The sequence below is a fragment of the Hemiscyllium ocellatum genome, chromosome 9, assembly GCF_020745735.1.
Source record: "Hemiscyllium ocellatum isolate sHemOce1 chromosome 9, sHemOce1.pat.X.cur, whole genome shotgun sequence".
In the NCBI taxonomy this organism is placed as follows: Eukaryota; Metazoa; Chordata; class Chondrichthyes; order Orectolobiformes; family Hemiscylliidae; genus Hemiscyllium; species Hemiscyllium ocellatum.
In genome coordinates this window covers 19,925,240-19,943,395 of record NC_083409.1, presented here as the reverse complement: position 1 = coordinate 19,943,395, position 18,156 = coordinate 19,925,240, and the positions used below count along the sequence as shown (strand labels likewise).

At 47.2% G+C, this 18,156-nt stretch overlaps 1 gene segment (V, D, J or C); it reads right to left on the bottom strand.

Moving 5' to 3' along the window:
- Window positions 1–4,593: 4,593 nt before the first annotated feature.
- Window positions 4,594–17,986, bottom strand: LOC132818626 (Ig kappa chain V-V region MOPC 21-like). The segment is given in 3 exon segments: window positions 4,594–5,440; window positions 17,411–17,738; window positions 17,925–17,986. Coding segments are annotated over 2 exon segments (357 nt in total).
- Between the last annotated feature and the right edge of the window lie 170 nt (window positions 17,987–18,156).

Below are 18,156 nucleotides of genomic sequence, written 5' to 3'. Positions count from 1 at the left end.
TCTGGTTGGCCCCTACAGGCCCAGCTGAGATGCATGACCAACCGCTGCCGAAGTTTATGTTTGGTCTTCCCGATGTAGAGAAGACCACATCGCGGGCACCTGATGCAGTAAACTAGGCTGGAGGAGAGGCAGGCGAACCTCTGTCTCACCTGGAAGGACTGTTTGGGGCCCTGGATGGAGGTGCTGGGGTTGGTGCACCAGCAGGTTTTGCATCATTTCTATTTGCAGGGGAAGGTACCTGGGGGTTCAGGAGAGATGGTGGAGAGAGTGGTGCAAACCAAGAACTGTCAAAGGGGACAGTCCTTGTGGTAGGCAGACAGAGGTAGCATGAGGAAGACATTCTTGGTGGTGGGGTCTTGTTGGGGTTGGCGGAATAGGATGATGTGTTGGACACAGAGATTGGTTTGGGTGATAGGTGAGGACAATGGGCACTCTGTCTTTATTCTGTTTTGAGGGGGCTGGGTTTAGAGCAGTGGAACGGGAAATGGAGGTGGTGCGATGGATGACAGGGGGAGCAAAAGCATGTTGTTCGAAATAGGTGGACATCTGGAATACTTGGGAGTGGAATGTCTCCTCATCTGAGCAGATAGAACTGAGGCGGAGGAATTGGAAGAATGGGATGGAGTGCTTGCAGGATATTGGGTGGGAGAAAGTATAGTCCGAGTAATAATGGGAGTTTGTGAGTTTATGTGTCTATCTGAACACTGTCGCCGGAGATGGGAATGGAGAGGTCAATAAAGGGGAGGGAGGTGTCCGAGGTGGACCAAGTGAATTTGAGGGTAGGGTGGAAGTTGTGGGCGAAGACGATGAACTGCTCCAGTTCAGCCTGGGTGCAGGTCACTGCACCAATGCAGTCATCGATGTAATGGTAGAAGAGTTGGGGCACAGTGCCTGTGTAGGCACTGAAGAGGGACTGTTCAGCATAGCCAATAAAGGGGCAGGGGGAGCTGGGGCCCATCCAGGTACTCATAGCCAACCCCTGGATTTAGAGGAACTGGGAGGAGTTAAAGGAAAAGTTGTTGAGGGTGAGGACCAGTTCGGCCAGATGGAGGAGGGTATTGGTGGAGGGGGACTGGATGGATCTGTTGGAGAGAAAAAAGCAGAGGGCCAGGAGGCTGATCTTGGTGGGTATGGACGTATATAAGGACTGTCCATAGTGAAGGTAAAGTGCTGGGGGCCTGGGAACTGAAGGTTACTGAAGAGATGGAGGGCATGGTTGGTGTCACAGATGTAGGTGGGAAGTGCCTGAACCAAGGAGGAGAGGATGGAGTTGAGGTAGGTTGAGAGGAGTTCGGTGGGGCAGGAGCATGTTTAGATGATGGGTCGGCCAGTGTAGTTGGGTTTGTGGATCTTGGGGAGCAGGTAGAACTGGGCAGTGCAGGGCTGGGGGACTATGAGATTGGAGACAGCAGAGGGGAGATCACTGGAGGCAATGAGGGCACTGACAGCGTGAGTGATTTTGGCCTGATGGGTCACAGTGGGGTCATGGGCAAGGGGGAGGTAGAACGTGGTGTCAGAGAGTTGGGGTTCAACCTCTGTGACATAGACGTCCGTTCCCCAGACTACCACCTTTGTCAGTGGGTTTGATGGTGTACCAGGGGTGGTACAGAGAGAGTGTAGGGCTGCACGTTCGGACGGGGGTTGGTTGGAGAGGGTGAGGGGGTTGGAGAAATTGAGGCGGCTGATGTCACATCAGTGGTCAGCAATGAAGAGCTCTAGGGTGTGTACACAGCTGGTGGTGGGGGGGGGGGCGGTGACCCAGTGGAGGAGGAAGGTTGGAGGTGGGAGAAGGGGTCCTCAGAGGGAGTTTGGGAGTTTTTGTTAAAGAAGAAGACACGGAGGTAGAGGCGGCGGAAGAGGAGCTCCACATCCTGGTGGGTCGGGATTTTTTGAGGCAGGGAAGCAGGGAATGAATGTGAGCCCTTTTCTCAGGATGGACCTTTTGGCCTCAAAGAGGTCGAGGTCGTGGGGGGCAGTAAATAAGGGGCAAGGCTCGGGGTGGGGGATGAGGTTTTCAGGGGGGTCTGAGATGGCTGAAGGAGGAGAGGGGGAAAGGGTAATGGGAATGGGAGAGAATGGGTGTGGGAGAGAAATAAGATTGGGGCGGAGGTGGGTTGTGGAGTGAGGTGTGGGAGTGGGAAGGTGGAGATGAGGTGAAGATGGAGAAGTGGAGGGATCGGGTGCACTGTGGAGGTGGATAGGTGAGGACGGAGAGCGAGTGTGCTGGCTGGCTGCAGGTAGGCAGTTGGACTCAGGAGGACTCTGGGAAATGTAGTCTGAGTCTTGGTTGCAGAGTGGGAGGGGCCAGAAGTGGAGGCAGAGGTTGGAGCGAAGTCAGGTTCAATTCCAGCCTCAGGCAACTGTCTGTTTGGAGTTTGCACATTCTCCAAGTGTCTGCGTAGGTTTCCTTTGGGTGCTCTGGTTTCCTCCCACAATCTAAAGATGTGCAGGTTAGGTGAATTGGCCATGCTAAATTGCCCACAGTGGTCAGGGATGTGTAGGTTAGGCTCATTAGTCAGGGAAAAAGCAGAGTAATAAGACAGGGGATTGGATCTTGGGTAGGTTACTCTTCCAAGGGTCAGTGTGGACATGTTGGGCCAAATGGCCTGTTTCCTCACTGTAGGGATTTTATGACAGTCCATTCCAGATTCCCACCACCCATTGAGTGAAAAAGTTCTTCACCAAATCTCATTTGCAGTGTCCATAATGAAACCTTTCAAAATATTATTTTGTCTCGTGTCATTTAGCTCTTGTGCTCCTTGTTCAATAAATGTTTTAATCTTTTTGATAAAATATGAGTTCTCTGACAGGGACGGTTAACTTTGTCCAATCAAGGAGCCCTGGCTGACAGATAAAAAGGGGAATGTCAGAAGGACTGATACTCTGGGACCTGACTCTGAATAACAACCTGCCAACCAACCCCCTCCTTCTGTCACCCTCAATCTCCCCATGCTTACTCTTGTTTCACCTTCGATCCAGCCTGTGCTGCCTTTGGGAGAGGTTGGCCTTCCCTCCATCACCCAGGAATACGGTCATTATCCCAGAGCAGTCACACTTTTAACCTGAGGGTCATCACAGCTGGGGCAAGAGAAGAGAAGATGGCACCTTCATGGTGGTCATACCTGTCATTAATCCACCGCAACCTCTCTTGGGGCTGCAAGAATTCAACCTCCCTCCCTCAGACAGCTCCCCTCCCTGGAAGGTAATATTGCTGCACCTTGTTTTGGGTTAATTAACCACTGAAATATGACTATGGGGAGCCAGCATTGGCTGGGCAGGCAGCCACGATTGATCCTGGATTCAGAAAGTCCCCTGTAATTGGGCAAAACATTAGGGAGCACAGTCTAGATTAGAGTAGTGCTGGAAAAGCACAGCAGGTCAGGCAGCATCTGAGGAGCAGGAAAATCGACATTTCTGCATTAGGGAGCACAGTGCCCACTGCCTCTGAAATCCCTCCCTTACTGAGAATACACTCTCAGTATTCACCTTTCTCAGCTGCTATCTGAATTTACAATAAATTCTGTGGCCAATGATCCTGCCCCTCCAGCTACCTGATGAAGAAGCAGTGCTCTGAACGCTTCTACTTTCAAATAAACCTGTTTGACTATCACCTGGAGTAGTTGGATTTTTTAACTTTTGCCATCTGAATGAGCTGCCATCTCAGACTGAATCAGCTGAACTGTTTTCCATTCATGATTTGAGAAGATTAAAGCCTAATCTTCAATCCCCAGCACAAAGCCCATTCTCAATCCATCGCTCAGAGACACATACCTCAGAGAGACACCTACAGGCAGCACAGAGTAACACACTCACTCTGTGAGACAGGTAGCACTGAGGAACATGATCACACTCCGAATGTGGGTGCGTTACTGAACGCTGCCTGTAGGTGTCTCTCTGAGTAACAAATCCACACTGAGAGAGACCCCTCCAAGCAGAATTAAGTTAAACACACACTCAGAGAGGCACACATTCTCGATTAGAGTGGTGCTGGAAAAGCACAGCAGTTCAGGCAGCATCCGAGGAGCAGGAAAATCGAAGTTTCGGGCAAAAGTCCTTCATCAAGAATAAAGCTCTATTCCTGATGAAGGGCTTTTGCCCGAAATGTCGATTTTCCTGCTCCTCAGATGCTGCCTGAACTGCTGTGCTTTTCCAGTACCACTCTAATCTAGAATCTGGTTTCCAGCATCTGCAGTCCTTGTTTTTACCTCAGAGAGACACAGCTGACAATGTCAGTGATTGGCCAAAGATTGTTTCAGCAGCTACCCAACATACAGCAGAGATTGCACAGTGCGATCCCATCAGCCGGGCCTGGACCAACAGAGTGAAGAGGGAATGCGTCAGATTGTACTTATTGAGTCCTAACAACTTTCAGTTTCTGTTCGTTTTGGAATCTTGTAACCTGCATAAATTCCTGACCAAAGGGATCATTTGAAAATGATTAATGATTGATGATTGTAATTGATTGACAGGCCAACCAGCCAATCTTGACAATGACCTGCTGAAATGCAGCCAATCAACTGGGGGGTGGGGAAGGTCATCTATTTCCAAAGCACACAGAGACAGACACTGAATCTTCATCTTTATTCCCTTTTCCACATTCACATTGACAGAAAAAAAAACTGCAATTAACAGCCCAGACAGAGGAAGCTGCTCAAATTCACAGCCACAATGGAGCTTGAAGAAAACACTTGTGGAGGTTTGCTCAATAACATGAGAATCCTGTCCCTTTAAACAGTGACAAAACCTTAAATTGGAACTGGCGGCTGAGCAGGAAGGAGATCTGGTTTACTGAAGCAGAGAATTCTGAGGTTCACATTGTTTTGCACAGCTGACAGTCTTCAGCAACTTCAAGAGATTTTACTTGGCATCACAAGTCAACTCTGTCCCCATCAAACACTCCCAGAACAGGGACAGCATGGGGTTTGACACAGCGTAAAGCTCCGTCAACACTGTCGCAATGACCTGCTTTTACATCCAAACCTCAGAAGGTTCTCTGAACAGTCCTGAGAAGGAAGAGAATTGAAATTCAGTGCTGACAATGACCTTTGACCTGCCAGCTCAGCCCTGTTCTATTTAAAGTTGTGTCTCCTCTATGGACTGTCTCACACTCTCTACACACATTCTGATTTACTGATGCTCTTGCTGAGGGGAGAGGGGAGGGTCACGTGGGTGAGGGCACAGGAGAAGTGAGCGTTGGACTCCCAGTCAGACCCAGAGAGGGTCAGCAGGCTGCTGACACTGTAGGTGCTGTCCGAAGCTCGCAGGTAGTTGCTGGTCTGAACCCTGTCCGAAATGACTGCACCGTCCTTCTTCCACTGCACCTCCAGCACATCGGGATAGAAGTGATTGGCAAGGCACACCAGGGTGGCAGTGCCCTTGGCATTGACCTGCTCCAGGGAGGGGGGCAGCAGGGTCAGCTTGGGCTGAGAGTTCTCACGGGCTGAAAGACAAGAGAAACAATTTTAATCCCTGTCATTTGAAGGGAATTCAACTCTCACAATATTCACTGGCAATACCATCTTTTTGAACATTTGTAGTCAATACAGAATAAACCCGACAAAACAACAGACACTGTTCAAATTGCTTCTTGGGATCTGAGTGCCACTGGCAGGGCCAGCATTCATTACCGTCCCTAGTTGCCCCTGAGAAGGTGATGGTGAAGCAGCAGAGAGAGAAGGGACAATTTTGGACCATTGGTTATGGAATGAATGTGGGCATCTGGAAGGGCTATCGATGTGGGAGCATTTTAGTGACAATGATCAGAACTCAGTGAGATTGAGAGGAGGGATGGAAATGGAGAACCAAGGAGCAAGTGTAAAAGTTTTCATTTTACTAAACTGTGCGGTGCTTTGGTAAAAGTGGATCAGAACCAATGACATGATGGGAAATCAGTGTCAGGGCAGTGGGGTCCCTCGAAGGATGAGACAGACTGTTCAGAATCTGTTCCCACAATGAGTAAAGGTGGGACTTCCAGATCTAGACCAAATGAACAAGAGGATTGGGGTTCACGTACTGACATGGATTGGGAACTGGTTGGCAGGCAGCACAGAAAGAATGAGTCTTTTTCTGAATGGCAGGTAATTACAACTTAGGGTGCCACAGGGGTCAGCCCTTGGTACCCAGTTATTCATAATATATAACAATAGAGTCATAGGGACCCAAAAGGCCCATCAGCCAATTGTGTCCATACTGGTCAAAAAATAACAACCCAATAATTGTCATCCATTTTTCCAGCAAAAGGGAATTAGATGCAATGTGTATTTATGAAGGAATTAGATATACTTAGGATGAAAGGGATCAAAGAATGTGGGGAGAAAGTAGAAACAGGGATCTGTGTTGGATGATCAGCCATGATCATACTGAATAGTGGAGCAGGCTTGAAGGGCCGAATGGCCTACTGATGCTCCTGTGTTTGATGTTTCTACCTGTTTCTCAGATAATGAAGGGATGTCTCTCATCATTTTGAAGCTGGAAGTCAGATGTGTGTGGAGGTGGAAGATGTGGCCATGGTGATTAATGAATGCAGGTCAGTGAGGTGGTTCCAGAAGACACATGGGAGAAACTGTTTTTCTTTTTCCCTTGATGGAATGAGGGCATTGCTGGATCGGCAGCATTTATTACCCATCCCTAATCACCCAAAGGGCAGTTTAGAGTCACCCACATTGCTGTGGGTCTGGGGTCACATGGTAAGGATGGCAGTTTCCTTCCCTAAAGGACATAAGGGAATCAGATGCTTTTTCCTGACAATCAACGATGGTTTCATGGTCGTCATTAGTCTCTTAATTGCAGATTTTTTTTGACTGTATTTGAATGCCACCATCTGCTGGATTCTAACCCTGGTCTCCAGAACATTACCTGGATCTCTGGATTAACAGCTCAGCAATAACACCATTAGACCATCATCTCCCTTAACTCATTTTTGGTTGACTATGAAAGCAAAGAGTTTGTTTATTCTGGAACTGTATGAAACCCCAGTTAGAGCACAGTGAGAGACCTGTGTATGGTTCTGGTCACCACATTACAGGAAGGATGTGATCTCTCGAGAGACCAGGACAGAGGAAGAGTTTGTCTGGAATGGGGACTTTGAGCTTTAAGGAATGGTTGGATTGGCTGGGAATGTTTTCGTTGGAACAGAGGAGGCAGAGGGGAGATTTGATGGTGGTGTGTAAAATGATGAGGGGCCTGGGCAGACCGGGTAGGAAGGACTGACATCCACCAGCACAGAGGGCAATAACCACGGGGAGAGATTGAAATCAGTTGAGGGCAGGATTATAGGGGAGTTGAAGGTATTTGTTTTCAGCCACAGGTTGGTGGGATGTGGGACTCACTGTCTGAAAGGGTGGGAGAGGCCGAAACCCTCATCATATTGAAAAAAACACTTGGATATTCACTTCAAACAGCAAAACCTCCAGAACTATGGAGCAAGAGCTGGAAAGTGGGATGGAGCTCGATATCTCTTTAACAAACCTCTGAACACCCACAGATCAGGAGAACTTTATCCAAGAACATTGGAGCAGACTCGAATCCACACACTTCATGAAAGAGTCACATTGGGTGTCTGTGTAGAAGATTCTAGATTATATTTCAAACCTTGCTGCACACTATTGGGCTGAGATCAAGGGTGAGGCTGCAAAGAGTCTCAGTGTCCTAGGGTCAGACAGGGTCACTGCTCCTAATGACCCCATGACTCCTGGAAGGTGAGAGTGTGCAGACAATGGATGAGGATCCAGATCAGGAGATCTTAAAGAAAGACCCTTAAAGACCCTTAAAGAAAGACTTGCATTTGTGTACCACCTTTCCCCAACTCAGGATGTCCCACTGGATCTTTCCAGCAGACTGTGACCAGTAATATCTCAAACACCATGTGATAATTAGCAGAGAAATACATTCTGAGTGATTTTGACTGGGGGATAAATATTGACCAGGGACACCAGGGGGAACTACCTGCTCTTCATCCAATAGTGCCATGGAATGGCATCTTTCACAACTGAAAGACTCTCAGTTCATCGAAAAAATGAAGAATAGTTCCTTGAAGATGAAGTTGCAGGAAGGTAGGGGAGTGACAAAGTCATTTGGTTTGCTTTCCTTTAATGGGCAGTGCATTGTGTATTGGAGTTTTTTTTAGATTAGATTAGACTTACAGTGTGGAAACAGGCCCTTCGGCCCAACAAGTCCACACCGACCCGCCGAAGCGAAACCCACCCATACCCCTACATTACCCCTTACCTAACACTACGGGCAATTTAGCATGGCCAATTCACCTGACCTGCACATCTTTGGACTGTGGGAGGAAACCGGAGCACCCGGAGGAAACCCACGCAGACACGGGGAGAACGTGCAAACTCCACACAGTCAGTCGCCTGAGTCGGGAATTGAACCGGGTCTTCAGGCGCTGTGAGGCAGCAGTGCTAACCACTGTGCCACCGTGCCGCCCATGTTGGGAGCTGCTGCAGCTGTACAGGACATTGGTTAGGGCACTTTTGGAATACTGTGTGCAATTCAGTTCTCCTTGCTGGAGGAAAAATGTTGTGAACCTTAAAATGATCCAGAAAAAATTTACAAGGATGTTGCCAAGGTTGGAGGGTTTGCGTGAAAGGGAGAGGCTGAATATGCTGGGGCTGTTTTCCCTGGATCATTGCAGGTTGATGGGTGACCGTATAGAGGTTTATAAAATCATGAGCAGCATAGATAGGGTGAATAGAGAAGATCTTTACTCCAGAGTGGGGGAGTCCAGAACTGGAGGGCATAGGCTGAAGGTGACAGGGGAAAGATTTAAAAGGGACCTAAGGGACAACATTTTCATTCAGAGGGTGTTAAATGTATGGAATGAGCTGCCAGAGGAGGTGGTGAAGGCTGGTACAATTACACCATTTAAAATGCATGGATATGTAAATTGGAAGATGTCAGAGGGATATGGGCCAAATGCTGTCAATGGGACTAGATTAATTTTGGATATCTGGTCAGCATGGACGAGTTGTCCGAAGGGTCTGTTTCTGTGCTGTCCATCTCTCTGACTCTAATTGTATTTCAATCCAGCCCTTCACACTTCAGGCTCTCCCAAAGACATTTACAGACAGTTTTGTTTGACAAGCAGTCACTGTTGCAATGTCAGTAACGTGGCAGCCAGTTTCTGCACAGCAAGATCCCACTAGAAGCTCTGAGATCAAAGAGTAATAATGATGTTGGCTCAACGATAAATATTGGCCTGAACTCAACCCAAAGAGAAAGTAATTTGGTTCAGTTGGATGGAAAATGAGAAAATGGAAGGTAAAGGAGAAGGTAGGATTGCCGGTTAGTGATGGGATTGATTGTGACCAGAAAATAAAAGAAAGGGATGGAAGTTTTGAACATCAAAGGAAACATGAAAGTGCATGGAAAATCAATAATAGTACAAACTTAAAGAGGTTGTATCTAAATGCACAAAGCATTCCGAGTAAGGGAGTAAAAGTGATGCCACACATTGAGGTAAATTGAGTTTCTAAGGAATTTAAACTAGTTAAAGTGGAGGAGGGCTCAGGAAAGGTTATTCAAGTTTCTAGAAGATGTAAAAGGACAGAGAGTACAGAAAGGATCAGGAATCGAATGTAAAGCACAGCAGATAAGGGGACAATGATGAGAAGGAGGGCAGTCAATGCAGGACTGAGGGTGTTGCACTTAAATGCACACAGTGTACACAATGAGATTGTAGTGCAGATTGAAACTGGCAGGTACGGTGTTATGGATATCACAGGGACATGGCTGTCAGGGGATCCAGGCTGGGAACTAAATACCCAAGGATACATGTCCCATCAAAAGGACAGGCAGATGGGCAGAGGGACAAGTGTTGCCTTGTTAGTGAGAAATGAAATTAAATCTATGGCAAGAAGTGACAGAGAGTCAGAAGGTGTAGAATGCGTGTGGGTACATCTGAGGGACTGCAATAAATAAAGAATCTGATGCAAGTTATGTGCAGGTCTCCAAGCATTAATCAGGGTGTGGGGAAGGAAATCAATCAGGAGACAGAAAAGTCATACACAAAGTATCAGGGCAGACTTCAATGAATAGGTGGACTGGGTAGCGCGGCTCAAGGAAAGGATTTCGTGGAATGTCGACAAGATGGATTTTGGAGCAGCTTGTGGTTGAGCCATGATGGAACAGGCAGGTCTGGATTCAGTGATGTTTAATGAGGAAAACTTGATTAGTGAGTTTAAGGTGAAAGTATCCCAATGGATACATGACAATAATACGATAGAATTCCCCCTGTAGTTTGAGAGAGAAGCTGCAGTCAGATTGAACAGTATTTCAGTTGAGTAAAGGTAACTCCAAAGACATGAGGAAGGAGCTGGCCAGAGTTGGTTGGAAGGGGAGCCGAGCAGGTAAGATGGTGGGGCAGCAAACAGCAGGGTTTCTGGGGGTAATTCAGGAAGCAGAGCAGGAATTCATCCCAAAAAAGAAGAAACATACTAAGGGGAGGACAATGTAACCATGGCTGATGGGGGAGGTAAAGGACAGCATAAAAGCAAAAGAAAAAGTACACAATGTGGTGGAGAATAGTGGGAGGCCAGAGGATTAGGAAGCCTTTAAAAACCTGCAGAGGATAACGGAAAAAGCAGTAAGGGTGGAGAAGGTGAAATGTGGGAGTTATCTAGCCAGTAATATAACAGAAGATTTCAGGAGTTTTATCAGGTGTATAAAACGGAAGAAGGAGTCAAAAATATACTATGGATCACTGGAAAATGAGGCTGGAGAAAGAATAACAGGAAATGAAGGAATAGCAGAGGAATTGAATAGATACTTTGCATCAGTCTGCACCATGGAAAACACCAGCAGTGTACCAGTAATTCAAGACTGTCAGGGGTCGGAGGGGAGTGTAGTGGCCATCACTAAGGAGGAGGTACTGGGAAAGCTGGAAGGTTTGAATGTGGATAACGCACCCAGACTGGACGAACTACACCCGTGTGTTATGAAGGAGATTGTTGAGGAGATTGTAGAGACATTGGTGATGATCTTTCAGGAATCAATGGAGTCAGGGAGTGGAGGAGGGGTGGGGACGGATGTGGTGGGGGCAAGGGACAGGAAAATGGCTCACATACCACCCCTGTTTAAGAAGGGAGGGAGGTGGAAGATGGGACATGATAGGCCAGTTAGCCAGGACTCAGTTGTTGGTAAGGTTTTAGACTTCAATTTAAGGGTGAAATTGCAGAGGACTTGGAAGTGCAATGGCTTCATCAAGGAGACGTCATGCCTGGCAAATCTGTTAGAATTCTTTGAGGAGGCAATGAGCCAGTCAGACAAAGGAGAGTCCGAGGAAGTAATCTATTTGGATTTCCAGAAGGCATTTGACATAAGATAAGCGCCCACAGTGTTAGGGGCAATGTACTGACATGGACCGAGGACTGGCAGGTTGGCATAAAGCAGAGCGTGAGGAAGAATGGCCGCTGGTGATGAGTAGAGTTCTGCAGGTGTCAATGTTAGGACCATAACTATTCACATTATACATGAACAATCTGGATGAAGGAAGTGAAGACATTGTTGCTAAGTTTGCAGGTGACATGAGGTAGGTGGAGGGACAGGTAGTGTTGAGGAAGTGGGAAGGCTGTAAAAGCTCCTGGATAAGCTCGGAGAGTGGGCAAAGAAGTGGCAGATAGAAGACAATGTGTGACAGTGTGAGGGTGTGCACTTTGGGAGGAAGAAGAGATGCAAAGACTGTTTTCTAAAGAAGGAAAGCCTTTGGAAATCAAAAGCACAAACCACATTCAGGTTTCTCTTCAGGTTAACAGGCAGGTCCAGTTTGTGCTTGGGAAGGCAAATGAAATAATAGCATTCATTTCAATAGGGCCAGAATACAAGAGCAGAGATGTACTGCTGAGGCTATCTAAGGCTCTGGTCAGACTGAATTTGGAATATTGTGAGCAGATTTGGGACCCCTATTCTAAGAAACAATGTGCTGGCATTGGAGGGGTTTACAAGAATGATCCTGGGAATGAAAGCCTTGTCATATGAGGCATGGTTAAGGACTCTGGGTCTGTACTCAATGGAGTTTAGAAGGATGAGGAGGGATCTTATTGAAATTTACAGAATACTGATAGACCTGGATAGAGTGGATGCAGAGAAGATGTTTCCAAAATCAGGAGAGACTAGGTACCCAAGGCACAGCCTCAGAATGAAGGGCCGACCCTTTCGAGCTGAGGTGAGGACTTTCTTCAGCCAGAGGGTGGTAAATCTGTGGAACTCACAGCGACAGAGGGCAGGGGAGGCCAAGCCACTGAGTGTATTTAAGACAGAGATAGATAGGTTTGTGATTGTAAAGGGGATCGAACGTTCCTCTGGAGTAGGCAGGAGAATGGGGGTGAGAAGCATATCTGCCAAGATCAAATGGCAGAGCAAATTCAATGGGCTGAATGGCTGATTTCTGCTCCTATTTCTTAAAGACTTCTGGAGAGTTTCCCCAAAACCCTGGAACACTGAACCCACTGGACTGTGAGCCCTGCTGGAGCTGTTTGTCATCAGAACTTTGCCAAGAGATAACCAAAGAGTGGAGAGAGAATACATCCATGTGGGAATTTCAGAATGCTTCCTAGCTCCTGGAATACCATGAGTACAGGAAGTGTGGTCATTGACAGCATTTGAAGCTCCGGATTTCGGAGCTTGAGCAGCAGCTGATGTCAGTGCGGAGCGTCCGTGAGGCTGAGAGCTCCGTGGAGAACACGTTTCTAGATGTGGTCACTCCGCAGCTTCAGAGTATGCAGGGAGAGAGGGAATGGGGGAAGCAGCAGACAGTCCAAAAGGACCAGGCAGCTAGTAGAGGAATCCCCTGAGTGCATCCCACTCTCCAACCAGGATTCAGTTTGGAATCCTGATGAGAATGATGGTTCATCTGGGGAGTGCAGCCAGAGCCAAGTCCATGGCACCACTGGTGACTCAGCTATATTGGGGTGGGGGGTGGTGGGCGGGGGGTGGGGGGGGGGTGGGAGGGGTGTTAATATAAGGAAGACTGGAAGACTGATCGTGAAAGGAGATTTGAGAGTGAGGGCATCGATAGGTGTTTCTGCAGCTGCAGATGGGAATCCATGATGGTGTGTTGTCTCCCTGGTGCCAGGGTGAAGGATGTCACTAAGCGACTGCAAAGCACCCTGAGGGGAGAGGGGAACAGGCAGCAGTTTTGGTCCACATCGGTCCCAGTGACAGAGGGTGAAAAGGATGTAGTCCTGCAGTTAGAGTTTAGGGGGCGCTGGAGTGAATTAACATCAGGAACTCAAAGGTAGAAATCTTCAGGTTACTCCCAGTGCCCCAGGCAAGTGAGAAGAGGAGCAGGAGGATAACACAAGTGACTGTGGGGCTGGAAAGAGTATCCAGGAGGGAGGGTTTTAGATTCTTGTGACATCGGGACTGGGTCTGGGTGAGATGGGACCTGGATAGACCAGACAGCGTTGCTCCTGAACAGAACTGGCACTGAGCTCCTTTGAGGTGATCTACTCGTGCTGTTGCAGAGGGTTTAAACTAACTTGGCAGGGCTGTGGGAGTCAGGAGGTAATACCAGAGAGGAGCACCAAGATCTACAGAATCATCAGTGCAGTCAATAAGTCACCAGCCAGTGGGAAAGATTTAGAGGAATACATTTGCAAGGAATTTACAGAGACCTGCAAATATAATGGTCATTATAAATGGGGGGGGGGGGGGGGCTGGAATGTCTTTAATTTCTGAATATAGACTGGGGTAGTAGCAGTATGAAGGACAGAGAGGGGCCAGAGTCGTGAGAGTGTGTTCATGTGAATTTTCTCCAGCCGCATGTTTCCAGTCTAATGAGAAAGGAGGCTCTGCTAGATCTGGATCTTGGGAATGAGGAGGCCCAAGTGGATCAAGTGTCAGTGAGAGGACACTTAAGGAAGAGTGATTATTGTATCACAAAGTTGAGGGTGATGGTAGAAAAGAACAAAGGCCTTTTCAGGGTCAAACATCTTCACTGGGGAAATGCCAGCTTCTATAGGATATGGATGTATCGGATCTGAATAAAGTGGGATCAAAGGTTTGCAGGAAAGTCCTGAAAAGAATAGTAGAGGATGTGGACCAGGTATAGTCGAGATACATTTGAAGGAGGGCAAACAATTCCTGAACTTACTCAAGGGCAAAAGTGGTAGAATTATGGTAAATAAGAAAAGGGCAAAAGAGTAACTAGAGAGAGAATAGGGCCCCATGAAGATGAACAATGTACCTCTGGGTGGATCCACAGGAAATGGTTTAGGTCTTAAATGAATATTCCAGATCAGTATTTATCATGGAGAAAGACATGGAAATTTGGGAACTTTGGAAGTAAATAGTAATGTCTTGACACAAGTCCACATTACAGAAGAGGATTTCTTAAAGTGCAAGACGGTAGATAAATCTCCAAGACCTGATCAGGTGTATCCCAGGACATTGTGGAAAGCTAGGAAAGAGATTACTGGACCGCTTGCTGAGGTATGTTTCTGATTGACAGCCACGAGTGAGTTTCTGGAGAACCAGAGAGGTTGGCTAATGTTAGCCATTGTTTAAGGAAAAGCCAGGGGACTATAAACCAGTGAGCCTGATGACATTGCTGGGTAAGTTATTGGAGTGAATTCTGAGGGACAGGATTTACATGCATTTGGACAATCAATGCAGTTTTGTGCATGGTAATTGTGTCTCACTAACATGATTGAGGTTGTTTGAAGCGAAGATTGATGTCGGCAGAACAGTAGACACTGTCTATATGGACTTCAGCAAAGCATTTGACAAGGTTCCACATGATAGACTGATTAGTCAGGTTAGGCCACATGGGATTCAGGGGGAGCTAGCCATTTGGGTAAAAAAAAATGACCAAAGATAGGAGACAGAGAGTGGTGGTAAGGGGTTGCTTTTCAGACTGGAGATCAGATGTCAGCTGTGTGCCACAAGGATTGGTGCTGGGTCCATGGCTTTTTATCATTTAAATAAATGATTTGGATGTGAATGTAGGAATTATGGCGAGTTTGTAAATGACACCAAAATTGGTGGTACAGTGGATAGTGAAGAAGCTTATCTGAGAGTACAGTGGGACCTTGATCATTTGAGGAAATGGGCAGAGGTGTGGCAAATGGACAAAAGTGCAGACTGCAGATGCTGGAAACCAGAGTTTAGATCAAAGTGGTGCTGGAAAAGCAGAGCATGTCTGGCAGTATCCGAGGAGGAGAAAAAATGATGTTTCGGCTAGAGGAATCCTGATGAAGGGCTTTTGCCTGAAACGTCGATTTTCCTGCTCTTTGGATATTGCCTGACCTGCTGTGCTTTTCCAGCACCACTCTGATCTAAACGTGTGGCAAATGGAGTTCAACTTGGATAAATGTGAGATGTTGCATTTTGGAAAGTCAAACCAGGGCAGGACTTGTACTGTTAATGGTGGGGCCCTGTGGAGTGTTGCTCAACAAAGTGACCTCAGGGTGCAGTGGAAGGGGCAGGTGCAGGGGCAGGGACAGGTGCAGGGGCAGGTGCATGGGCATTATTCCTTGACAGTGGAGTCACAGGGAGACACGGAGATGAAGAAGGTGCTGGGTACACTTGCCTTTATTGGTCACTGCACTAACTATCAGAGTTGGGACATCATTTGCAGCTGTACAGGAAATTGGTGAGGCTACTTTGGGAATAACGTGAACAATTCTGATCATCCTGTGATAGGAAGGATGCTGTTAAACTTAAAATTCTGCAGAAAAGATTCACATGGATGTTGCCTGGAACTGCAGGGTTTGAGCTGTCGGAAGAGGCTCAATAAATGGGCTATTTTTCCTGCAGGATCGGAGGCGGAAGGGTGGACAGGGTGTATATCCCAGGTCTTTGCCTTGGGAAAGGGAATCCAAAACTAGAGGGTATAGGTTTAAGATGAGAGGCAAAAGATGCAAAAGGGACCTGAGGGGTAACTTGTCACACAGAGGGTGGTACGTGTATGGATCGAGCTGTCAGAGAATGTGCTGGAGACGGATACAATTACAGCATTTAAAAGATGTTTGGATGGGAACATGGAGAGGGAGGGTTTAGAGGGATGTGGGCTAAATGCTGGCAAATGGGATGAGGTCAGTTTTGGATATCTGGTTAGCATTGAGAAGTTAGACTGAAAGATCTGTTTCCACGCTGTATGACTCCGTGACCATTATAGGCTGGAAAAACTGAGATCTTTTACCCTGAATTGCTGGAGGGTGAGGAGTGACCTTATAGAGGTTTATAAAATCATGAGGGACATAAATAATGTGAATAATGCAGGAAGGAGGTGAATGTTTTGTGGAGCTGGCAAACATATGCACAAAGATCATTCCAGGGATGAGGAATATCAGTTATGAAGATAGATTGGAGAATTTGGGACTGTCTTCTTTGGAGAAAGTTACAGATCACACAACATCAGGTTATAGTCCAACAGGTTAATGTGGAAGCACTAGCTTTTGGAGCGCCGCTGATAACCATTTGATGAAGGAGGGGTGCTCCGAAAGCTAGTGCTTCCAAATAAACCCCCTGTTGGACTATAACCTGGTGTTGTGTGATTTTTAACTTTGTCCACCCCAGACCAACATCGGCACCTCCAAGTCTTTGGAGAAGGCAGCGAGGAGAATTGTTCCAGAAATTCCAAATCAGGAGGGGCCTGGAACAGAGTAAATAGGGAGAAAATGATTCCACTTGTGAAAGGATTGAGACCGAGAGGCCACAGATTGAAAGTAATTGGAAAAGTAACAAAAGTGAGTTGGGGAATAACATTTTCAGCCAGTGGGTGGTTAAGGTGTGAAGTGCACTGCCTGAGAGTGTGGTGGAAGCAGCTTCAATTGAAACATTCCGAAGGGAATGAGACTGTTATTTGAAAAGGAACAATGTGCAGGGTGACAGGGAGAAGGCAGGAGAATGACACTCAGTGAATTGCTCATTCAGAGAGCCAGTACAGACAGGATGGAGGAATGGCCTCCTTGTGCACTGTAACAATTCTCTGATTGTGTGATTGAGCAGTTTTAAAGCTGGGGGAGGTGGGAGCTCGGTGTCTCACTGTGCTGCTGCTGCTGCTGCTGCTGCTGCTGCTGCTGCTGCTGAGGTCAGTGAGATCAGAGACTGGGACAGGGAGCCAGAGCTCACATCAAAATCTGCCCGTGTCTGTCACACTGAGACTGGCAGGAGGCTACTCACTGATTTCACTCCATGCTGCAGAAATGGGACCACAGGCTGCAACTGGACAGAGCTCCTCCACACAGTGAGTAAAACTTACTGACTCATATCTTGCATTTTTTAAAGAGGGCATGAAAGTAAAGAAATACATCTGGACACACTGTTAGACACAGTGCTCCTCAATCAACCATTTCATTCACTGCATCTTCCCACTAACACCTTCAACAATTCAGTAACTGTATTTTAGAAAGTGTGTTTCAGTATTGACAGGGTTAATAACAGAGGATTGAGGTTTACTTACTCAGTCTGAGCTTGGTTCCTTTACCGAACGTAAGGGGAGCTGCTACCCTGCTGACAGTAATAATCAGCGACATCCTCATTCTGAACGTTGCTGATTGTCAGGGTGAAACTGGTCCCGGATTGAGTGCCGGTGAATCGCTCGGAGACTCCTGTGAATCGAGTTGTTGCATAATACATCAGGAGAGAGGGTTTCTGACCTTCTCGCTGCTGGTACCAAGCAAGGTAGTCGCTAATGCTTTGACTGGCCGTACAGGTGATGGTTACAGTCTGGCTCAGTCCCACTGACAGCACCGGGGGAGACTGGGTCATGGTGATGTCCCCACTGATACCTGAGGGGTCAGAGAGAAACACAGTGAGGTCAGAACTGTCACAGAAAGAGCCTGTCAAATGAGAGATTGTTGGATACACTGAGCATTCCTCTGGTTTCAGCATTTTCCCTTCAATCACAAGTCAGTGGAATTGGAGTGAAATGGAGAGCAGCTAAAGATTCAAGGTGGAAGGAGAGAGATTTGTACCTGCGACACAGAATGCCAGGGGCCAGATCAGCTGGATGTGTGAAATCATGGTGTGTGCTCCTGTCCCTGTGCCTGGTTCCTGATAAACTCTCCCTTCACTGGGCTCTGCTTTATAAAGCTGCAGCCTATGAGAGTCTGACTGGGTGTTCCTCAGTATGTAAATGGCATCAGGCAGAGAGAGCTACGTCAGCCCATCACACTTCCTCTTCTCTCTCTCTCTATCTCACTCTCT